Here is a 19,992-nt window from a genome sequence, read left to right as displayed (position 1 = left end):
CTGACTATATTGATTCAGTATGAATACTTGTGAGCATCATGAGGAGACTGAGGAGAATTTAAAAACGTGAGTGTTATACGATAACAGTGTTGGATTCGAATGCCTTTGTCGGGGTGTGATGTAAATGAATGAGTGCCTTTTTGGGGACTGAAAGAGAGACTTCTGAATAATAAACACCCTCTACTTTTTCTCTCCCTCTCTCTCTCTAGTGTAAGACCTTGGAGTTGAAGCTAGAAGAAGAGCGGGTCTTTACAGAGTATGAGCAGGTGCCCAAGAAGAGGGCAGACTGTATTCTCACAACAGCAACTCTGCCCGAAAATGCAGAGCGCAACCGTTTCCGTGATGTTGTTCCTTATGAGGAGAATCGAGTTGAGCTTGTACCCAACAAGGAGAACAACACAGGCTACATAAATGCCTCGCATATCAAGGTATACACAGCCATGCTTATCTGTGTGTGATCCAGGCTTTTGCAGTACTGTTTAAAAGTCTTGAGTTTCCCTTCATTTCCTTTTCTGTAGTCTTCAATAATACTTCTCCATGTTCCTTAATGGATAGTCAGAGGTCTTTTGTTGCCCCTGACTTTCAGTCCAGTTCTTGTGTAACTGGACATACCTCAGGTTTTTCTTACTGTTTAGGCTTCCTTAAGAATGGTGTTTCCTCATTTTTTTTTTTAAGGTCACACTACACATTACACCAAGATAGCCAAAGTATTTGGCTAAGAGGTTTTTGGGAACCACCTTCCTGTTGAGAAATTACTCAAACGGAAACAGAAAATATGTGTCAAACTGAAACTGTGGAAGTTATCTTTGTCATATTTCATAGATTCAAATATATATCTGTATCTATACATATCTATATATCTGTATCTATACGTATCTATATACATATTTTGTTTCTTTTTTTTATATACACACAAAAAAGAACAAAAAAGATGAGTAATCATGACTCCATGACTCATGCACAGTGCTGAGTTTGACAGATTTAATGCCTTCTGTGTCTGCCCATTAAATTTGTGCATTTTTAAGAGTGATGTCCAAAGAAAAGCTCAATCCAAACTTAAGAAGCTAAACTCATCAATCAAGATATCTTTATCCAAACCAAAATCCGAAGCACATGTTTTTCATTGGACAGCGATGATAAGAGATATTACCCCAACTAATGTAGCTGTGGCTTTCTTCGGGTGGCTCAAATAATGTCAGCTCTGCAACTGTGACTTGATTGCTGGTTGGTTTCAATTTAAGAAGAAATACTTGAGTAATAAAATATATCACAAGTTGTTTTACAATACTTAGGTTTATCTACATGACTCTTAAACAGAATAGCTGTCTCAAAGTGCTTTGCAACACCCACATCATACAGCCTAAATGAAAACAGAGTATAAGGTTGATGCTTTCAGTTTTGTTCTAGTCTTTGTTGCGGTCATTGCTAAGCAGGGAATGGCTCGGAGGAAAGGATGAAAGGCAGCTATTGAAGGCTGTTTGTGCCTTTAAGCTCCCAGAGCTTGTGGAATTCCCAAAGAATGTTGTCCAAACTCCAAAACCCTCTTAAACAACCTGAGTCGCTCTCACTGGCTCTTTATTCATGTTTAGTTGCAAACAGCATGTGTATGCAAGCTTGTGCATACGCGTGTGTCTGCATGCCATGTGTACGTTGTGCACCAAAGCAGCACTGAGTCGCTGCCTACCACAGTGTAACCCTCTTACTCCCCTGTCATTTAAGGTGGTTGCCGCAGAACAAAAAGACCTTGTTTATTCCCCATCCGTCTCTTAATACAGTGTTTATAGTCACGAGGTGGCCTGAGAAATCAGCTGAGACATGCCCTTTATGTAATAGTACTGAAGTTTCTGTGGTCGGAGTGAGCTAAAGATTGGACGTATTTAAGTGTTATTTGTGGTCTTGTGGTTATCAGGAAGGGGAAATGGAAGAAAACTAGAGATAAGGAGTTAATAGAGTTATAAATGAAAGAAAAGCGATCCCGCTGTGGATAAAAGTAACAGGTGTTTACACTGCCCTCCAGTGGTTGTGAATATTATAGATGTCTGTAGGTGAGCTGAACTTCTGTGAGGAGGCAGCACTATTTTTTATTTATAGTTTATATACAGTCATTGACTTTAATACATTGGTTTCTGTCAGTTCTGTTCTGCCCTGTAAGACAGACTTTAAACCTGACCTGGACTCCTTTTAGCTTGCCATTTACTCTGAGCAATCGCATCAGTCTGCCATTAATCATTTACGATAAACTGCGTTAGCTGTTTATCAATGAGTACCGTCTTTTCAGCCATTAGCTTTCATCAGTTATTTTTACTTCCACTGTTCTATTAATCGACCTTTATTCTATTTAGCAGCTGATTATTATCAGTCTAACATTTTCAACAGTTAAACTTTACTTATACTCAGCAATTTTAAACGCTGGCTGTACTTTTATAAATAAATAGTTTTCACTAGACTCTATACAGTTCTGTGATATTCTAGGTACATCTCATGATTCAGTAGCTTGTAGAACGAATGTAATGATTTTCTGTATGGTTTTAATTAGTTGCTCAGATTGTTGTGGAGGAATTTAAGTCCACTCTTTTTTTTATAATGCTGCTTCAGTTCATTCAGGGTTGTGTGCATTCATTTATTCACAGTTCTTTGAAGGTCTTACTGCAGCACTTTAGTCGGTTTGAGTCTGGACTTTTGGCCATTGGAGCGCCTTGATTCTTTCCTTTTTCAGCCATTCGATTGTAGATTTGCTGCTTTGGCTTTTTGTCACATTTGACCCAGTTTTTGGCCAAGCTTTAGCTGTCGGACAGACTTCAGATTTGACTCTAGAATACTTCTTTTCGTGTGGCTGCAAAATAAACCCAAATCATCACCTCTCCTCCACCGTGCTTGACAGTGGGCAGTGGTGTTTGTGCTGGAGGTGTTGCTGCATTATGGCCAAACATCTCCACTGTGGTCTCATCTGTCCAACTTTGCAAACCTAAGCCATGCTTCCATATTATTTTTTTTAGAGAGATGAGGGTCTCTCCTATCATTCCTTCCAAACAAGCCATACTTATTCAGTCTTTTTCTAATTGTACTGTTGTGAAGTTTAACATTAAAGGCCTTAGTTAGCATGTTAAGAGTCTGAGATGTAGCTCTTGGACTTGATGATCATTTAATCAAATGCATTTGATCAGCAGCACCTGGCTGCAACTTTCCAATTTTTAATCTTACTGAAGCAGTGTTGGTGTGCTTAGTTTTTTACATGACTGTATGTTGAATATCTAAACTGCCAGTCATTTACTTTTAGCTACCTGTCAATGTTTCCATTTACCCCATGCTACTTGCAGACATTGTTCATTACTAGACCTGCTCCTGTGTTTGTTTTCTTTCATTTGGCTTAATTTCTTGATAAACAAAAAAGCGTTTGTTTGTATATTTGAGGCTGATTGCATATGCATTGCATACTGTAATATCCACTAATTGATTCTGCATGTCTTCCCAGGTCATGATCAGAGGGGAGGCATGGCACTACATTGCTACCCAGGGTCCACTAGCCAACACCTGTGCTGACTTCTGGCAGATGGTCTGGGAGCAGGGGGTCAACGTTATCGCCATGGTTACTGCCGAGGAGGTACACTGACACACACATACACACAGATGTGGATTTTTTTTAAGCTTCCTGTCTGTGAGAGAAATGACACTGTGGTGAGTTTGTGTCACTGTGACTTTAGGTTTATTTCTAAGGGCCAGGACTCGTTGTTGACATCTAATTTGCCTCATCTGCTTCTTTTCTTCATTCCCATCACCCACGAATCACTTCTCATCTGGCGCTTGTCGTCCTTTCATCTAGGAGGGCGGCAGGTCCAAGAGTCATCGCTATTGGCCTAAACTGGGCTCCAAACACAACTCAGCCACTCACGGCAAGTTCAAGGTGACCACCAAATTTCGCACGGACTCAGGGTGCTACGCCACTACGGGGCTGAAGGTTAAACACCTGCTGTCTGGCCAGGAGAGGACGGTCTGGCATCTGCAATACACAGACTGGCCTGAGCAGGGCTGTCCTGAATATGTACTGGGATTTCTCTGTAAGTACGGCCGCCCCGTCATTTATTAAAAATATGCTTTATCAGATATGTGTAAGGACAGAGCCAGCATAAAGACTAAACATGACATCAATGTGACTTTTCTTATCTGAAGCATATCTGGAGGAGATCCAGTCTGTGAGGAGACACACTAACTCTATGCTGGACACCTCAAAGAGCCTCAATCCACCTGTGGTGGTGCACTGTAGCGCCGGTGTAGGTCGAACTGGAGTGGTCATCCTAACTGAGCTCATGATCAGGTGTTTGGAGCACAATGAGGTGTGTGGATGATTTCCTTAAGGGGCTGCAAATTTAAAATTTAGTGAAGGTATAGAACATTTTTAGAGTCCCTGACTTTCTTTGACAGTCGCAGGATACATGCATCCCTTAGAAGCATGTTTTTAACTTGGTAAATTAGGATATTTTACATGCAAGATATACATAATCCCACTTTTATCTAATTTTATTCCTACATAAAGTTACACCTCAATCAAAAACATTTGACCGGCTCTCACTGTTGTCCTTTTCTTTCTTTTTTCTTCTCTCCCCTTCAGCCCGTGGAGGTTCCCACAATGCTATCAGAGCTGAGGCAGCAGAGGATGCTAATGGTACAGACCATATCCCAGTATAAGTTTGTCCACCAGGTTCTTATCCAGTTTCTCAAGAACTCCCGCCTTATTTGAACCCGAGCACCTATCGGCTGCTCCGGAGTACTTAAAGTCAGCATGAGGACAGTACAACAAACACAGTATACTGGTAGCTGGAGGGAAGGAAGAACAGAGATTCGTGTTTTCTGTGTGGCACTTCATCTGTATGTAAATTCTAACCCAAAACTCACCTCAAGGGAGGAACGGATCTGGTGGGCTTGTATAGAAACTGACAGCCATTTCTCCTAATCGGTGTATTTCAAATTTTGTTCCTTCTCCCCCTTTGATCTTGGACTTTTTGTGTGAAACATGCATATTCCTTCAGGTTTTTTCAGCTTCAGGTTTCTTAAGAAGTATCTAGAGAAATTAAATCTCAGTTTCAATTAGGAGATATCGCACCACTGGTACATTTCTCATTTAGCCATCATTAGAAATGGCATTATGCTGCATGAACAGTAGGTGGCAGCAGTATTATTGCTATACTCTGAAAGAGTTTGCCAAACAAAAGTATTCTTAAATCGCTGTTCTAAAATGATCCTATTCCTGTATTGATTTAATACAGCAAGTATTTACTTCAAATTTGTAAGAAATTTTTTATTTATTTCTATAAAGGCTGTGGTCACCTTTGCCATGGCAACCATGTTGATCTTTTGAACTCTTTTTAAGTTTTTGGAAAAACTCCAATGTGTTTTTGTGCGGAGGCATTTCAATTAAGTTCCTTTCAGGCAGACAAACAAAGTACACTTTAGCAATTCTTTATCATCTAAAGAATTTTATATATATATATGTGTGTGTGTGTATATATATATATATATATATATATATATATATATATATATATATATATATATATATATATATATATATATATATATATATATATATGTATCATTTATCATCATAAACATTTCAAAACTCTGGAATTGGTGATACAACTTTGTCCATATGCAGCAAGTGCTGTGTATAATGTGTCATTGTGCCTTATTGTAGTAATATGTAACTACGGGGAGAAGCTGATGGGCTGATACACTCTTTGTACTGATTAGGTTTTTGGCTAAATTCATTACTTTTTAGGTTTCATTGTAGAAACAAAGAAATTCTAATAATCGTATCCAAACCCAGCTGAAGAAAAATGTGTTGCCATGTCCTGTTTGTAAAATTGCGTTCTGAATGATTTTTTTTCCCATATTGCATTAAATATGTTTTCCTGCTTCTCTGAATTGTAATGCAAAGCCAGCCATGTCCAGCATAACTCTGTACATAATGGGCATGTGAAAAAAGATTTCTGCAAGTGTTTTTATAGTTTCCTTCCTTGACTTGGTACCCTTAAAATACCGCAACATAGTAAACTATGCATGGATTAAAAAATTTTTTCAATGTATATATTCTCTGATAAATATAAGCTTCGTGCTCTCTTGACATTTAAGTGTTTTATTGCACTCCTGTTCTCTTTGACAGTATTTTCTCACACAGCATTCCACTGTTTGTTAATATTTAATTTTTCCCCTCAAGTTGTCTTTTTTAATTTTTTTGGCAGAACTTCTAAATACATTTCAATATGTGTACATATGTTTTGTATATGCATTTTTCAGTTTTCTCTCCCCAGACATGTTTGAAGCTGTTGTACTTGCTCATTATGCAATAAAGCCTTATTTTCTTTAAAAGTGCAGCATCGAGATCACAGTGAAACATCAACATCAGATAAAAGGAGTTCTAGGAGGTGCTGAAGCATCCACCATCACAGGGATACATTAATTTTATTTAACAGGCCCCATATGGTGATGCAGCTCTCCTGATTGCATGACGCATTGATCCTCCTATTTGCGTACCTCCATAAACAACTCAACTCTTGGGTTACAAAGTACAGCTGTAGTCTCAAGCCAAATCAAAGTTATTTACTTGATTTAAAAAACAAAACACCTTCCACAAAGTCATATTTTCATGCAAATTCCACAATAAATACCTGCTTGTTGCAAAAGTATCCTGCGTCTAACTGATAGGAAGATGCAGGATAAATAACCGTGAAGACATACTCCTGAAAAAACCAAGATAAATTATTTGGATAAGACAAAGTTTGGAAAGTGTATGCAGTCCTTATGGATCAGTCTTGGTATTTCTCTCTTGTTCTCTTTATTTTTGTGCTATCATTTTACGCAGCTCTTCAATGTAAAAGTGATCCTTCCCATGAGCCACCTCCATTATAGCCATTGCCTGTAGAAATGCAAGTAAATTTATTATTAATTAACATCACACAATTGCTGTATGTATGTTATTTCAATGTGTAGGTATACTGAAGGTGAACACTTTTCTATATTCAGGTAGTCAGCTGACCTCATTTTTTGGGCACATAATACCTGACCAACTCAAGTAAACCCAATCCTAACACTGCCCCCCACAGGCTTGTACTGTAGGCACTAGCCATAATGTGTGCATCACTTCATCTGCTTCTTTTCTTATCCTGATGCCTCATTACTGTGGAACAGGGTAAAGCCAGACTCATAAGACCTTTATTGTTCCAGATCCAATCTTTTCTAATTAACCAATTGATAAGTGGTTTCCTTAGGCCTACACAGCCGTTTGATTCCTGTTTCTCTCTTCACATTGTGAATGTAGAAATGCGCTTGATTTTACTATTAAACATAATTATACATTTCCGACCTGGTTGTTTTAAGAAATAAGAGTTAGTTAGGGTTAGCCTAGACATTTCAATCACTTCAAGTAATTATACAGAGATAAGTGCTTATCTGTTTAAGTTTATTTAAATCCAGCTGGTGACTTTTATTTGGCCAGGCAGTGTAATAGAAAAAACATTGCTATTACCTTATTAATAGTTGTTCACTGGTTAGTATTTATTTCGTATTTAGACAGTCTAATGTTACCTTTTTGAGAGCGCTGGTGCACGCTGATTGCCTCTCTAGTCCTAAGTACAATCGGCCCAGTTTCAGGTAGACGGACGAGACATTAAGGGAGTAAGGTGGATAGAGATGACTGCATTGGACCAAGATCACATAAGCAAATGAAAGAAGAAGAAAAAAGACACATCTAAGATAACACCGATCTTTTTAGATGCAGTACAGTTAGTAAAAAAACACACAGAAAACCCCCAAACTTTGCAAATTTTCAAAATTATACCAGCTTTTGGGAGATTGGAATAAAAATACTACTTGAAAAATGCTTTTAAACATGAGCTAATATCATAACGGTTGATAAAATGCAGCGATTTGAAAAAGGCCGATTTTAAGCTGAAATTATGTATTTATGTATGGTGGCTTATTGGTTTTAGTTGAGCATAATTCATTCATATTTAGATTTTTCTGATGTAAACAAATAGAAGATTAAGGCACAAATAAACTTAGATGAACACATTACCCAGAATAAAGAAACCTGCAGGAATACAGTCTGCAATATCTGACTAATTTTAAGTACCCAAAAAACAACAACAACCCCCACCCTCCAAAACAAAACAAACAACAAAAACACAGCAACAACAAATACATTTGGAAAGAACAGCAGAGGGGGGGGGGGACATGTTTTTATGTTAATACCTGTAAGGTTTGAGAAGCTTCTCGCCATATCTGATAGCTCCATCTAGATCTTGCATGTACATGCAAATCCCCATGGCTTGGTACATCATGTGGAGCATGTACACATTGGAGTCATCAAACACGGCTCCCATTTCCTCCAGGCTCTGCTCGCACATCTCCAGCAACTCACTAGGGGGTGGCACTGAGTCAAGGCTACAAGCTCATAGTTGGCAAAGGATTCAAATGGGCTTCTGTGGGACAGAAGAATTCCACCTCAGAAGGTCACAACTCAGTACTTGTGTAAATCTCCAATCCTCATTTTGTTCCCAGTTAAACGCTTGTTAACTTTTGTGACTTTATCTTTGATATCAGGGTTTATCTTTATGGCAAACAGTCATATAAACGTGTTAAGGTACAGAAATGTGTTGTTGTTGTAGTTCCCGTCGGTCATGGTGTTGCTGCTGGTAAAAATGTGCAGTAGCTAAATAAATTATTTAAAAATGATAAATGTCAAGCAGCTATTTCATCTGTAAGACAATAATTATAATATACTGACTGGAATAAAGCAGGAAAATGTGGAACTTAGGCTTGAATGCTGAACTATTGCTGATATGTTTCAACTTGTTGACAGTACTCTGACAGTTCTCTTCACCTTTTGGTCCTTATGAAGTTTACGATACAATGTAGAAGGCACAAAACGATATCTATTGATACTGAAGGATATTCTTTGTGTGTTTGAATTCCCGGAACTCTCTGATAGTTTTCCGGGCGTAACGAACCATGTTGTTGATGACATCTGGCTCAATGGAATCACTCTGCTTACGTACTTTTAACTTTGCCTTGTCCTATAGATGAAGACAGGAGAGAGAGCGTGAGAGTCAAAACAATGCTTTCCAAATTCCTAAATTATACTCTCACTGTCCACTTTGTTAAGTACACCTCTTCACCTGCTTGTTAATGCAGATATCTTAATGATCCAAGCACATAGCAGTAACTGAGTGCATTTAGGCATGTAGACATGGTCAAGATGCCCAGCTGAAGTTCAAACTGAGCATCAGAATGGGGAAGAAAGGACTTCTTTTTGATCTACTGGGATTTTCCTCACACATCCATCTCTAGGGTTTATAGAGAATTGTGTGAAATGGAGCAGTGCTCTAGGTGAAAATACCTTGTTGATGGAAAATTGAAAAATGTTGCCTGGTCTGATGAGTCTCAATTTCATTTAGATGTTTTCGTCAGAAATTAATCTAAACAACATGAAAGTAATGGTTCAATGGTTCAGGCTGCTGGTGGTCTGATGGTGTGGGGGGTAGTTTCTTGGCACACTTCAGTCCCCTTAGTACCAACTGAGCATTGTTGCTGATCATCTCCATCCCTTCATGACCACAGTGTACCCATCTTCTGATGGCTGCTTACAGCAGGAAAATGTACCATGTCACAAAGCTCAGATAAATTCAAACTAGTTTCTTGAACATGAAAATGAGTTCCCTGTATTCAAATGGCCTCCACAATCATCAATATCAGTCTAACAGATCACCTTTAGACATGTGGTGGAGCAGGATATTTGTATCAAGGATGTGCAGTGGACACATCTGCAGAAACTGTGTGTTGCCATCATGTCAATATGGACCAAAATCTCTGAGGAGTTTCCAGCACCTTGTTATGGCACGAGGAATTGAGGCACTTCTGAAGGAAAAAGGAGATTTAATCCAGTACTAGCCAGGTGTATCTAATAAAGTGGCCGGTGAGAGTACATACCTTGTGGCATGTAGCATTTCCCAGTTCTTACATGTGCACCCATCCAAATGATGCATATTATTAATTTTTGGCTTTAATCTCCATTCTACATATTACCAGGTCTTACCTTTGACTTGCTTTTACATTCCTGGCAGTCACAGAGAAAGTAATAGGACTCTCTCAGCCTGTTATTGCGGTCATCTGTTGGGTAGAGGAGGTCTATGTAGCTGATAAGCACCTATAAGGGGATTTAACACACACATTCAAAATAAAGCACACTCTCTGTCATTGACATTGTTTTTTCTCTTCCTTGTTGCCACATAGCTCCTAAGACGCAGGGCAAAGGTTTTGCTAAAAATAACCCGTCTGAAATCTGCTGCTGCATCCCTCCTTCAAACCAGATCTCCTGCTTCTCTTGACACACTGACCTATCATTGACATGGTGCTTTTCATTAGCGATGTTGCTGTTCTCTACCTTTCCCTTAACAATTTTTAGACTGGTGTGTCAATCACATTGTTCTTCTTCTTTGATCTTTTTTTAAGTAATGTACTTGTAACTTGTCATTCTAAGAGTTTTATGCTGATAAAACAAACAAGATGAGTTCAGTTGAAATAAACTTTATTGTTATAATTGTACCTTTTCACCTTTGCCAGGCTAGCTCTTTTCCCTGTTTCTAGCATTAATGTTAAGTGATTATAATAAGTTGCGATTGCAGAGTTTAATTTTTAACATAAAAAAAATCAGTTTCTCACCAACTTAAAAGTTGTTCAGTCAATCTTCCATTGACAAATAACTCTGACATAACTAGCATGTGCTGCCCTAGCATAGGAAGGCCAGCCAACTCCTCCACACACACTTAAAAGAAAAAAAAAAGGATCAAAACCCAACCCCCTCTAATAGCAGCTGTCTCTTTTCCTCACTTCATCTCCAGGTTTCATGTCCTGCACTGCCCGAACTTCAGCCGATGTCCCTTTGTACGTGACTATGACGCTGGGAAGGCAGCTGTGGTTTATCAGGGCCATGCTGTGCAGAGAGAAAGATATCAAAAGAAAGAAAGTGATTTAAACAAAAGCGAACCCTTCTTACTATGGATAAGAAGGAAAAACTGAGGCTTAGTATTACTCCTAGCATTTGCATGATCACTCACTATTTTTAAGTGGTATTACTACAAGGCTAAAACTGTGCTTGCACAGAGCTCTTGCATGACACTGACATATGTTATTACCAGGGCTGCATGCTGGAAAAAAGCATATAACAATAATCAATAATCCAGCTATTCATCAGTATCATGAACAACAACTGCAGTCAGAAGTCAGGGCAACAGACACATTTTTTTAAGCCTGTGCCACAAACTCCCACCATTTTTTTCAAATAGGTTACCACAAGCCAAAAACAGATTTAGCTCGCTAAAGTAAAATAAGGACAACTGCAATGTCTGTAAGCATGGAACAAACCAGAGAAGCCCGTAAACCGCAGGTCCTTGCAGACTGACTGGATGAAGTCACTGTACCAAAGAAGCCCCATCCTAGAATTCCCCATTCAGCAATCATTTCCAATTGACCAGCTTCCTCATGTATTACATATGCGCATATTACAGTACGAGTGTTCAACATGTGGTAACAATATTTAAAATCCTTTACAAAAACACAAATTACTCGCCCATCAGAACTTCATCTTTTGGGTCTTGCACTCAGCAAAGTCACTGACAACCCTGCTCAAATGAAAAGTCCTGGCGGTATACTCATCCTCCTCTCTTCTCTCCTCTCCTTCTAGCATCACATTGTTATGCTGATTTGGTTTTCCGAAGCTAATTTACATATTTTGGGGATTTAAGCTTTTATCCTATAGACATTAGAGAGAGGACAGGTAAGCTGGGAGAAAGACAATAAGAAAATGGCTTTAGTGGTGGATTCAAACCCAGGCCTCTGCATTATTCTTATGGCATATTGGTTGCCTGCTCAATCCAGTGAGCTAAACCAGCACCACTCTTTGCTAATCCTAATTTTTAAGCCAGCTGCACTGATGAACTACTCTACAGTATAAATAACTAGGTGAACTGACATTAACAGATCATGCATATTGCTGCCTGTGGACAGTTAGGCCTTTGGTGACTTCAAACCAAACAAACTGCCTTTTAAAGCTAAATAAAAAGTCTGACATCCATAGAAGTCATTAGAAAACACAAAGTGCAGGAAATCAAAAACAAAACAAAACAAAACACTGAGACACAACAGTAGGTAGAGTTATGTAAGGAAGTACTTTGCAGTATATGTGCTGCTGAAACCTTACATGTGTTCATAAAACCTTTCATGGTGTGGGGGTTGTATTTAAGTCAATTCCTGTTTTTAAGGAAATCCCAAAATCAGTTTCACTTAGCTCTTCTACTTCCTGTGTTCACTTTTCCCCTCCAGTTGTCAGCACGCGCTGTTGTAACACTGTCTCTTCGGACTTTAAAGCTCATTTCAATTCATTTCATAGTTTGATTACTTCCATATGACCTTTGAGCCAGTCTCTTGGACTTTTGCTTTCTCTTCCTATTGTCATATATTATTGTTTTATGAAGAAAAGTTATGCCCATTCCTTTGGGTCATCAATCAAAAAGTGCTCATATGCATGTGCGTGACATTTCTTTCTTACTCTGGATAGACTGCAGTACCCAAGTGGGAAAGTTCATCATCCTCTATAGTGAAACCATTGCAGCCAACCTATTGTTTAAGACAAAGAGAAGAACAGAGAAGAGTTATGATAAAAATTAGACTACAACTGTGTGTGCTGGCTTGGCTTAGCTATCAGCTAACTAGCTGGCGTTTGACACGTCACCCAGAAGTCAGTAAAATCCAGTTTGGATCAACAGACCATATTGATTCCTTCCTATACTGATGCAGAGGTAACACAAGTGACTGTGGAGAATGGCTGTGGGTAATTAATGGGTCCTTACCACCAATGTTCCCTCTAATTTTTCACTTGTCTGAGCGAGCACACAAACTCCCTGAGCGGTCCCTTGGACCACTGTGAGCAACAGCAGACGTGTGCACTGTGGTCACGCCGGCATCTAATCCATCCAAGTTACATGGTTTATTAAAATAATCAAATTACAGCATTTACATTTATGTTAGATTACTTTTAATTAACTGTTTTAGCCCACTTACCATGAAAAAAAAAATCTATTCATTGACCTGTGTAGTGCACAAATTATTTGTGCCACTCCAAAAAATTATTTCTGTCCACTATGAGATAAAGAAGAACAACAGCCTGATACCTGCAGGCCTGACAACAGCAGATCACTCCTGTAACACCTGTAACATTCAGTAGTCGCTTCCTTGTTCTGACACAAACAACAAAACTATTGACTACACTACACACTAACTACACAAGATTTGCGCTAAACGTCTCAAATCTCTCACATCTCAAAACACCGCCGTCACTCCTAAAACTTCACCCCGTTTCTTAACAACTAGATGCCACGTTGCCATATCATTTTTTGATTGGTCGACATCGTACTTTTTTGGACGAATAGGAAAGGAAGAGGGGGTGGGGGTTGTTTTTGCTCACAGGTGGAGAGCGCTTTCGAGTCTTTTTTCTTATAAAACGCCGTTTTTATCGTTTCTTCCCGCAGTAAATATAAACAACGATAGTATTCAGGAAGAAAACCAAACATTGCATTTTTTTTTATCACTACTCTGGTTTTACGTGGCCTATCAACACAATTTAAAAACTGGTATAAAGTCTACACTTTTTCCATCAATTGTTCCGTCTGTCCTGCTCACATCTCCAATGGTTGTACACGTTGTCATTAACGTGGCTTCACTCCACATCAGCCACGCCGCTTTGCTAGCTAAAACACCGGTGTCGGCACATAAGGACGCTGTCATAGCCTGTCAATGGCGTTGATTGGCTGCGTATATACGCATTATTGGCTGAACTATGGGATAAGGTGGCATCGTTCTAATCCCAAATGGGAGCAGCCAGTCACTCACTGACTAACACTGCAAAACAGGATTGTTGAAGTATTAATTTTAATTTCAATTCAGGTTAGATTTTTTTTGTGCGCAACGCAGATTTTCTGTGCGCAGAGACCATGCCAGCAGTGCGCAATTGCGCACGTGCCCAGCTTAGAGGGAACATTGCTTACCACCCTCTGCACCACTTTTATAACACCCCTTTCAGCTCAGTGGCCACAAGGACAGATACAGAAAACTTTTACTACTTCATACCACAATACCTGCATTTATTTTTGATATTTAAGGTCCTCACTGTATCAAAATTACATGGTGTAACAACGCATTACCTGGGAGAAGAGCGTGAGTAGCTCTTTGTGGTCCGGCACATCCAGATGTTTGGAGTAAAAGCGATGGAATCTGGCAATGTCTGCCTCGGTCATCTCTCTTTTCTCATTATCTTCATCCTCTGTGTCTGTTACAATAAAAGAATTTGGTTTCATTTAAAATAATTTATTGTTTCACTGGTTTCACGGTGCTGTGCTTTTTTCACCCTAAGATTTTCTTTTTTGTTTGGTTATACATGTTGATGGGTCTAGAGAGGTCTAAAGTGTGTGGATTCCTATTATTTTCCTGTCTTATCAGTAATGTCGAGGCTTAAGTCTAATATATTTTTGAGCTCTGGTTACATTTGAGTTTTTATTAAATATTTCTTTGAACTCTGAACTAATGTTCAGCCCAGTCCTCGTACCAGACCATTTTTTTTGTTTGTTAAGCCACTAAAAACTGATCCACTTGTACTGAACTCTATTTGCGTTTACATGATTTATTTGGATTTTCACATAAATTAACTAAATGCATTTTTAATGGTTTGCACTGCACTAAGAACTATAAGTTTCTTCTTGTTAACTTGGTCAAACATCATTTGACTTGAGAGACACTTATGCAATCTGCGCTGTGTTCCCAAGAGCTCCTATTTCACGTTCAAGCATTTACACTTGTTATGTAGTCTGGACACCACTTGACCCACATCTATAGGGTATATATAGATGTGGTTGAGGGTGTTTCTCAGTGGATTTTTCTCTGAGATATCTTGAGGGTATCTAGGGATCTCTTGGACTGACTTGTAGAGTGTTTCTGCACAGACACTACACAGGTGGCTAGATAAGTGTAGTTCATAAAGAGCAACCACAGCCAAGTCACCATCAAGAAATCATGTATGTTTTTTCTCCTTGTGTTGTAAAGAAATAAGTACTCACGTGATTGCATCTCTCCTATGAGCAACATCTTCTCACAAACGCATCGTTCTTTCTGCATTTTCTGCAGAAAATAGACATGTTTAGCAGAAATGACCTTAAGAAACTCTGGACAGCGATTAAAAAAGAGATTATTGTATTTTATGTATTATTAACTGCCCAACCTTCTTTGCAAGGATTCGCGCCACCAGCCTGGATATCTCTGACGGGCACCAGTTCTCTCCAAAAGCAACCATTGCCGAACACTCCAGCTTGTGCATGGCCCAGTCCCCTTTCTAAGGAGCGCGTAAATGCAATAATAGCATAAAAAAACAAAAAGCCCCTCTTTACTTTATGGCCAAGTGAAATGTGAGTACATTCAATTCAGTCAACTATTGACAGTTTATGTACCACTACAACAGAAGGCCTAACAGTTGGCAACCCCTAAGTGACACCACCAGCTGTGGCATTAAGCTGTAGCATGGTGGCATGCTGGCACTCTGTTAATCTAATGTTACCCTTGCTTCTTCACTCCTCCAACATGGAATGGCCCACTCAATTATCTGCTTAGTCCCCAACTTTATAAACAACACTGCATCCTACACACTCCATAATAGAGCATGCTATGCATGCATATAGAAGTGCATAGAACAACCAAGTTCAGCTAAGCTGTACATCTGCTGAGACTACATTAGAAGACACATGAATGATATATTTATGTCATTGGACACTGGATATGAAAACTAAATTCTAATTTGACAGGTCTGAGAGAGAACTAGACGAGTACACCTGCTCTGGGATCTGTTTTCAGGCTAAAATAATTGAGCAAATGAGACTTTGGCCAATAGCAGGTCTTTTGAGATATTTAACTAAAGATCGTAGAAATCCTTTCAAGATGTAAGCTAAGCTCTCATGGTGCAATGAGTTAAGCTGATGACTTTCACCAAGGAGAATCAGGTTTCAATCTTACATAAAATCAAATGTTATAATTGACTTACTTTGTTTATATGTGCACATGAAGCATCTGCAAATGCCTGCGTTTGTCTGCTGGGAGGAACATTGAGAGCAGAGCTGCAAGAGCAGGATAATTTGAAAATCTTTTTGGCTTTTATCACTTATTGTCAACTGCACCTTTAGTAGTACTGAAGCAGAAATATAGAGCTTAGCTTGATGATGTGTCGCCACTTGTTTGTCCTCTCTACAGTCGCACATTTTTTTTTGTCATTTTACACTTCTTAGGATTTACATTTGAAGAGCCTAAAGACATTGATTAGATGTCATGTTTACCCATAAAATAATGATGACATATGTAGTGAATGCAGTGCATGGAACAGTGGTTAGCAAACCAAGAGGGTTCTGGGTTCAAATCGAATGATTCAAAGAGGCCCCATGCCTGTGTAGGTTTCTTCCCACGGTCCAACTGGTAGATCTATTTTGGCTGTAAGTATGAGATGTGAGGGTTTGTGCTTGTGGGTTTGTGCTTTCTCCATGTGTTGGCCCCTTTGGTGGACAGGCGACCTGTCAGCGATGTACCCTGGCTTTATGACTACTGGAATAGACTTTTTAAGCTCCAAGTTTTAATATAGATGTGTTTTTTTTTTAATTATTGCGCAGTGCACTTTAAAGAATTCACACAAGAGCTGTGACTTTGCAGGATGTTTTCTTACCTGACATTTCACATTGCAGTAGAAGGCTTTCTTGCACTTCCCACATCTTGCCAAATGCTGTGTCCTATAAATTACAAAAACAGTTTTTTTTTATTACCCTGCGGATGGCACTGAGTTGATATAAAAGAAATCACCCTGAGACCGTACACATCTTTGCACCATTTATTTTCAAAGGGCCAACATATCCACAAGAATGCATCTGGTTATGTAATACTGAATTGTAGTAGCATAATAGTATTCAGTTGTGCATGTATAGACATTTAAATGTTTGCTCCATAACTTTGACACATGAAATAGCAGTTGCTAGTAGCTTGTTGTAACTGATAGCAATGGAGGGCTTTAAAACCTACTGTGGTATTAATAGAGCAGACCCTCTGACAGGCCAGCTGTCTTTTTAACACACTGAATCAGTAAAGCTGCCAAAAAGTTCACCAGTATAATTCTGAGGCTCTTACCATCTGCAGTCACACTAGGTTTACATAAGGCACTTACGGGCCGGAGCAACCAGTGGGAAAGCATGACACACTAAAACTACCTATTGCAAAGAGCAACTGTAACTCAGGGGTCAACTTACCACTGAACTGTGTAAAGTTGAGCAAGTCACAAAGGACGTTGTCTCTAGGATGCTGTCTTTTGCTCAATTGTTGAGTTAAAGCAAGCTTTACACAACTGATTTTAATGGTTCTTGATCAACAATGATCTTTCAGTATGTCGAACCAATTTATGAACAGATCTGCCTCCACAGGTTCTGTTTCCAAACTGAAAGTTAATTAAAAGCCTTTCCAAACCCCTTTTCTTCTACTTTTCTGCTAGAATATGTCACACATCTCTTAGATTGACATGATTAAAGCCCGGACACTGTGATAACATATTACCAGACTATATTTTTTCACTTTAAATTGCATATATGTTGCAAATTTGTGGAACAGGCTATGTATAATGTGGCATACCTTTACTCTTGCTACTTTACAATTTTAAGTGCCAAAAACTAAAGTTAAAGGAACTTCCTGTGTTACAAGAAGTTTGACAGACTTTCAAAATAAAATTCTAGAAATAGTAAAAATATCTTTTTAATTCCTAAAACACTTGGCAACTGACCAACAGTCTCTACATTTTGTTAGCCAGATCTTACTAGACTGTCAAAATAAACACAAATATTAAACCTGCAGCTTGGGGCTTATATGAGATGCTGGCTTTTGAATATGGCATAACAGATTCTGGTGGTTGATTTAGGGTCTCTATTTATGACAATTATTGTGTAAATAGGATGTTAAAATGGCCATTCAACATCTGTTTGTAACTGTGAAGCTAACTTTTATGATCAAGCTACATTTTCTCCCCAATACGTCTTGCAACCTGGCAGCTCAGAAGATGCACTGGCAGTCATTTATTCAAATTTCTTGCATGCAGAAACAAAAATGTCAGACAGCACAAGCACCGATATTTGTGTTTAAATATGCAGAATTTATATGATCCTGCAGGAAAAAGGAGTAGTGCATTAGTTACAATTCACATCGTCCTAACTACTAATAAGCACATTTCCAGTAAAAAGCAAAACAAAACATCACAGTGGCTTTGTAATTTCCTAAGAGAATGCGCTTATATATGTATACATTTAATGAGGTGAGCAAAAGATGCACTGCCAAAGTGTTAACCTGGTGAAGCAGAACTCGCAGTAGCAGCCTCTCTCTTTCACTGACAGCACGTGGGAGTAGGCTGGGCAGGAAAACAGGAGCTCTCCAACTTTAAATGGTCTGGTTACCCGGAGCCCTCGTCCCTTCCCCGGGCTGTCAAACCTCTCGAGTCCTTTGATGCTGCCCATCATTGTGCCTTCTGCCCGGGGTGTCTTCTCTCAGAATGAGCCCAGAGACTTGGAAGAGAAGGGGGATGTGGCATCAAGTGTTAGGGCGTTACCATCCCAATAATAGTTCACAGTGGCATCCAGGCACAGAATGGACCCAGCAAACAAGCAGCCGATGGGTTTTCGGAGCTACACAGCGATTTTACAGCTATTAAAGTGTTAAGCCTCTTGGCAAAAGTCACTCATGCCCTCACAAGTGTAAATGTCTTCATCACTGAACTTGTCCACCCCATCCTCCCCACCCCCCCAGGTTTTTGAAAGATATGTGGAGCAACCAAAAATGAGTGCAACATCGCCCCTAGTGGACACGGAGTTAAACGAGTAACAATCGACAATCAACATTACAACATTACACCCAACAGGAAATTAGTATGATTAACGTGAAACATTCCGCATTCCTGCAGGTGTGATGTTGAGCTCTTCATCTCCGTGAAAGGTATGGATTCTCTTTGGCGTCAAGTAATGTTTTACAAATTCACCGATACATTTCTCTCTGATACATCTTCAGTGCCGTTGAGCTTTCTTTAACCCCAGCGTTGCTAAGTTGCTGGAAACATTGCTCACAGACTTTTGTCCCACGTTTCTTGTTCTGGTGTTTGTGGAGAGCATCTGAGTATGCCAGGGAAAATGTCGCCCACATCTTTACAGCACTACCATGAGGCCGAGGCGTTAATAAAGGGCAGGATACACCACATTCTTCTTTTGTCCAAATTTGGTGAGCCTGTGCCAATTATAGCCTCAGTTTCCTCTTCTTAGCTGGCAGGAGTATCATCCAGTGTAGTCTTCTACTGCTGTAGCTCATTTGCCTTGTTGTGCATTCACTGATGCTCTTCTGCATACCTTGGTTGTAACAGGAGGTTATTTGAGTTGGTGTGGCCTTCCTTTCAGCTCAGAGCAGTCTGGTCTTCTCTGACCAGTGTTGATGAGTTGTTGAAGTGAAGTGACCGGTGTGCGTAGATCAGTTATTTACTTAACTTTAAATTTATAAGTGAGAATCATAACCAATTTATTTTTAATTTAGTTATCAGAGTGATTTGGCTCCTTCTGAAAGTAAAAGGTAAAGTAATGTTTCATATATGTATCACCTTTCAGTATAAATGGCACAAATACCACAGAGTCAAAAGTTCTTAAGCTCAGTGGGAGAGATCCTGCACAGCCTGCAGGCCCCAATCACATGATCTCAGGGACCTGCTGGGTACGTATGAATATAAAATTTCTCTTCATTAAGTTTGTTAAGTCTCGTTTAGTTTTGATTTATTAAAAATATTATATTGGTCAGTGTTTATTTTCTTTTAAGTTTTTATTTTTGATTATCTAATTATTTGAGCTT

At 39.2% G+C, this 19,992-nt stretch overlaps 2 protein-coding genes across 3 annotated transcripts in view; one reads left to right on the top strand and one right to left on the bottom strand.

Moving 5' to 3' along the window:
- The window catches only part of LOC113037556 (protein tyrosine phosphatase non-receptor type 14), a 46,218-nt gene extending 39,855 nt beyond the window's left edge, over nucleotides 1–6,363 (top strand). The window contains exons 16-20 of the mRNA XM_026194791.2: nucleotides 210–428; nucleotides 3,473–3,601; nucleotides 3,821–4,055; nucleotides 4,168–4,331; nucleotides 4,607–6,363. Coding sequence (XP_026050576.2) covers nucleotides 210–428; nucleotides 3,473–3,601; nucleotides 3,821–4,055; nucleotides 4,168–4,331; nucleotides 4,607–4,735 — 876 coding nt within the window. The 3' untranslated portion in view covers nucleotides 4,736–6,363. The remainder of the gene's footprint in view (nucleotides 1–209; nucleotides 429–3,472; nucleotides 3,602–3,820; nucleotides 4,056–4,167; nucleotides 4,332–4,606) is intronic.
- Nucleotides 6,364–6,579: 216 nt separating this feature from the next.
- On the bottom strand, nucleotides 6,580–18,872 carry LOC113006810 (N-lysine methyltransferase SMYD2-like). Of its 2 annotated transcripts, none has more exons than XM_026142998.2 (12): nucleotides 18,457–18,872; nucleotides 16,802–16,865; nucleotides 15,320–15,430; nucleotides 15,159–15,219; nucleotides 14,250–14,374; nucleotides 12,599–12,666; nucleotides 10,882–10,984; nucleotides 10,088–10,198; nucleotides 8,948–9,068; nucleotides 8,245–8,419; nucleotides 7,579–7,687; nucleotides 6,580–6,910 (listed from the first exon to the last, which is right to left on the bottom strand). In XM_026142998.2, the coding sequence occupies exons 1-12, from the start codon at nucleotides 18,624–18,626 to the stop codon at nucleotides 6,830–6,832; spliced, it is 1,299 nt and encodes a 432-aa protein (XP_025998783.2). In that variant the 5' UTR covers nucleotides 18,627–18,872; the 3' UTR covers nucleotides 6,580–6,829. The 2 variants fall into 2 exon arrangements, with proteins under 2 accessions (XP_025998783.2, XP_080145838.1); XM_080289712.1 differs by having other exon boundaries at nucleotides 7,579–7,613.
- Nucleotides 18,873–19,992: the final 1,120 nt, after the last annotated feature.

This window comes from Astatotilapia calliptera, chromosome 15 (assembly GCF_964374335.1).
Source record: "Astatotilapia calliptera chromosome 15, fAstCal68.1, whole genome shotgun sequence".
Taxonomy (NCBI): domain Eukaryota; kingdom Metazoa; phylum Chordata; class Actinopteri; order Cichliformes; family Cichlidae; genus Astatotilapia; species Astatotilapia calliptera.
The sequence above is the reverse complement of the archived record's forward strand: the minus strand, read 5'-3'. Positions and strand labels throughout refer to the sequence as shown.

What these genes read in the sequence shown, in the direction of transcription:
- LOC113006810 (XM_026142998.2), bottom strand. Translation starts at nt 18,626, where the DNA reads ATGATGGGCAGCATCAAAGGACTCGAGAGGTTTGACAGCCCGGGGAAG. An exon ending in CATAGGAGAGATGCAATCAC is followed by an intron (nt 14,375 to 15,158) that starts GTGAGTACTTAT and finishes TTATTGTAACAG; the next exon opens with ACACAGAGGATGAAGATAAT. An exon ending in GGAATTCAAACACACAAAGA is followed by an intron (nt 8,420 to 8,947) that starts ATATCCTTCAGT and finishes ACTCAGTGCCAC; the next exon opens with CCCCTAGTGAGTTGCTGGAG.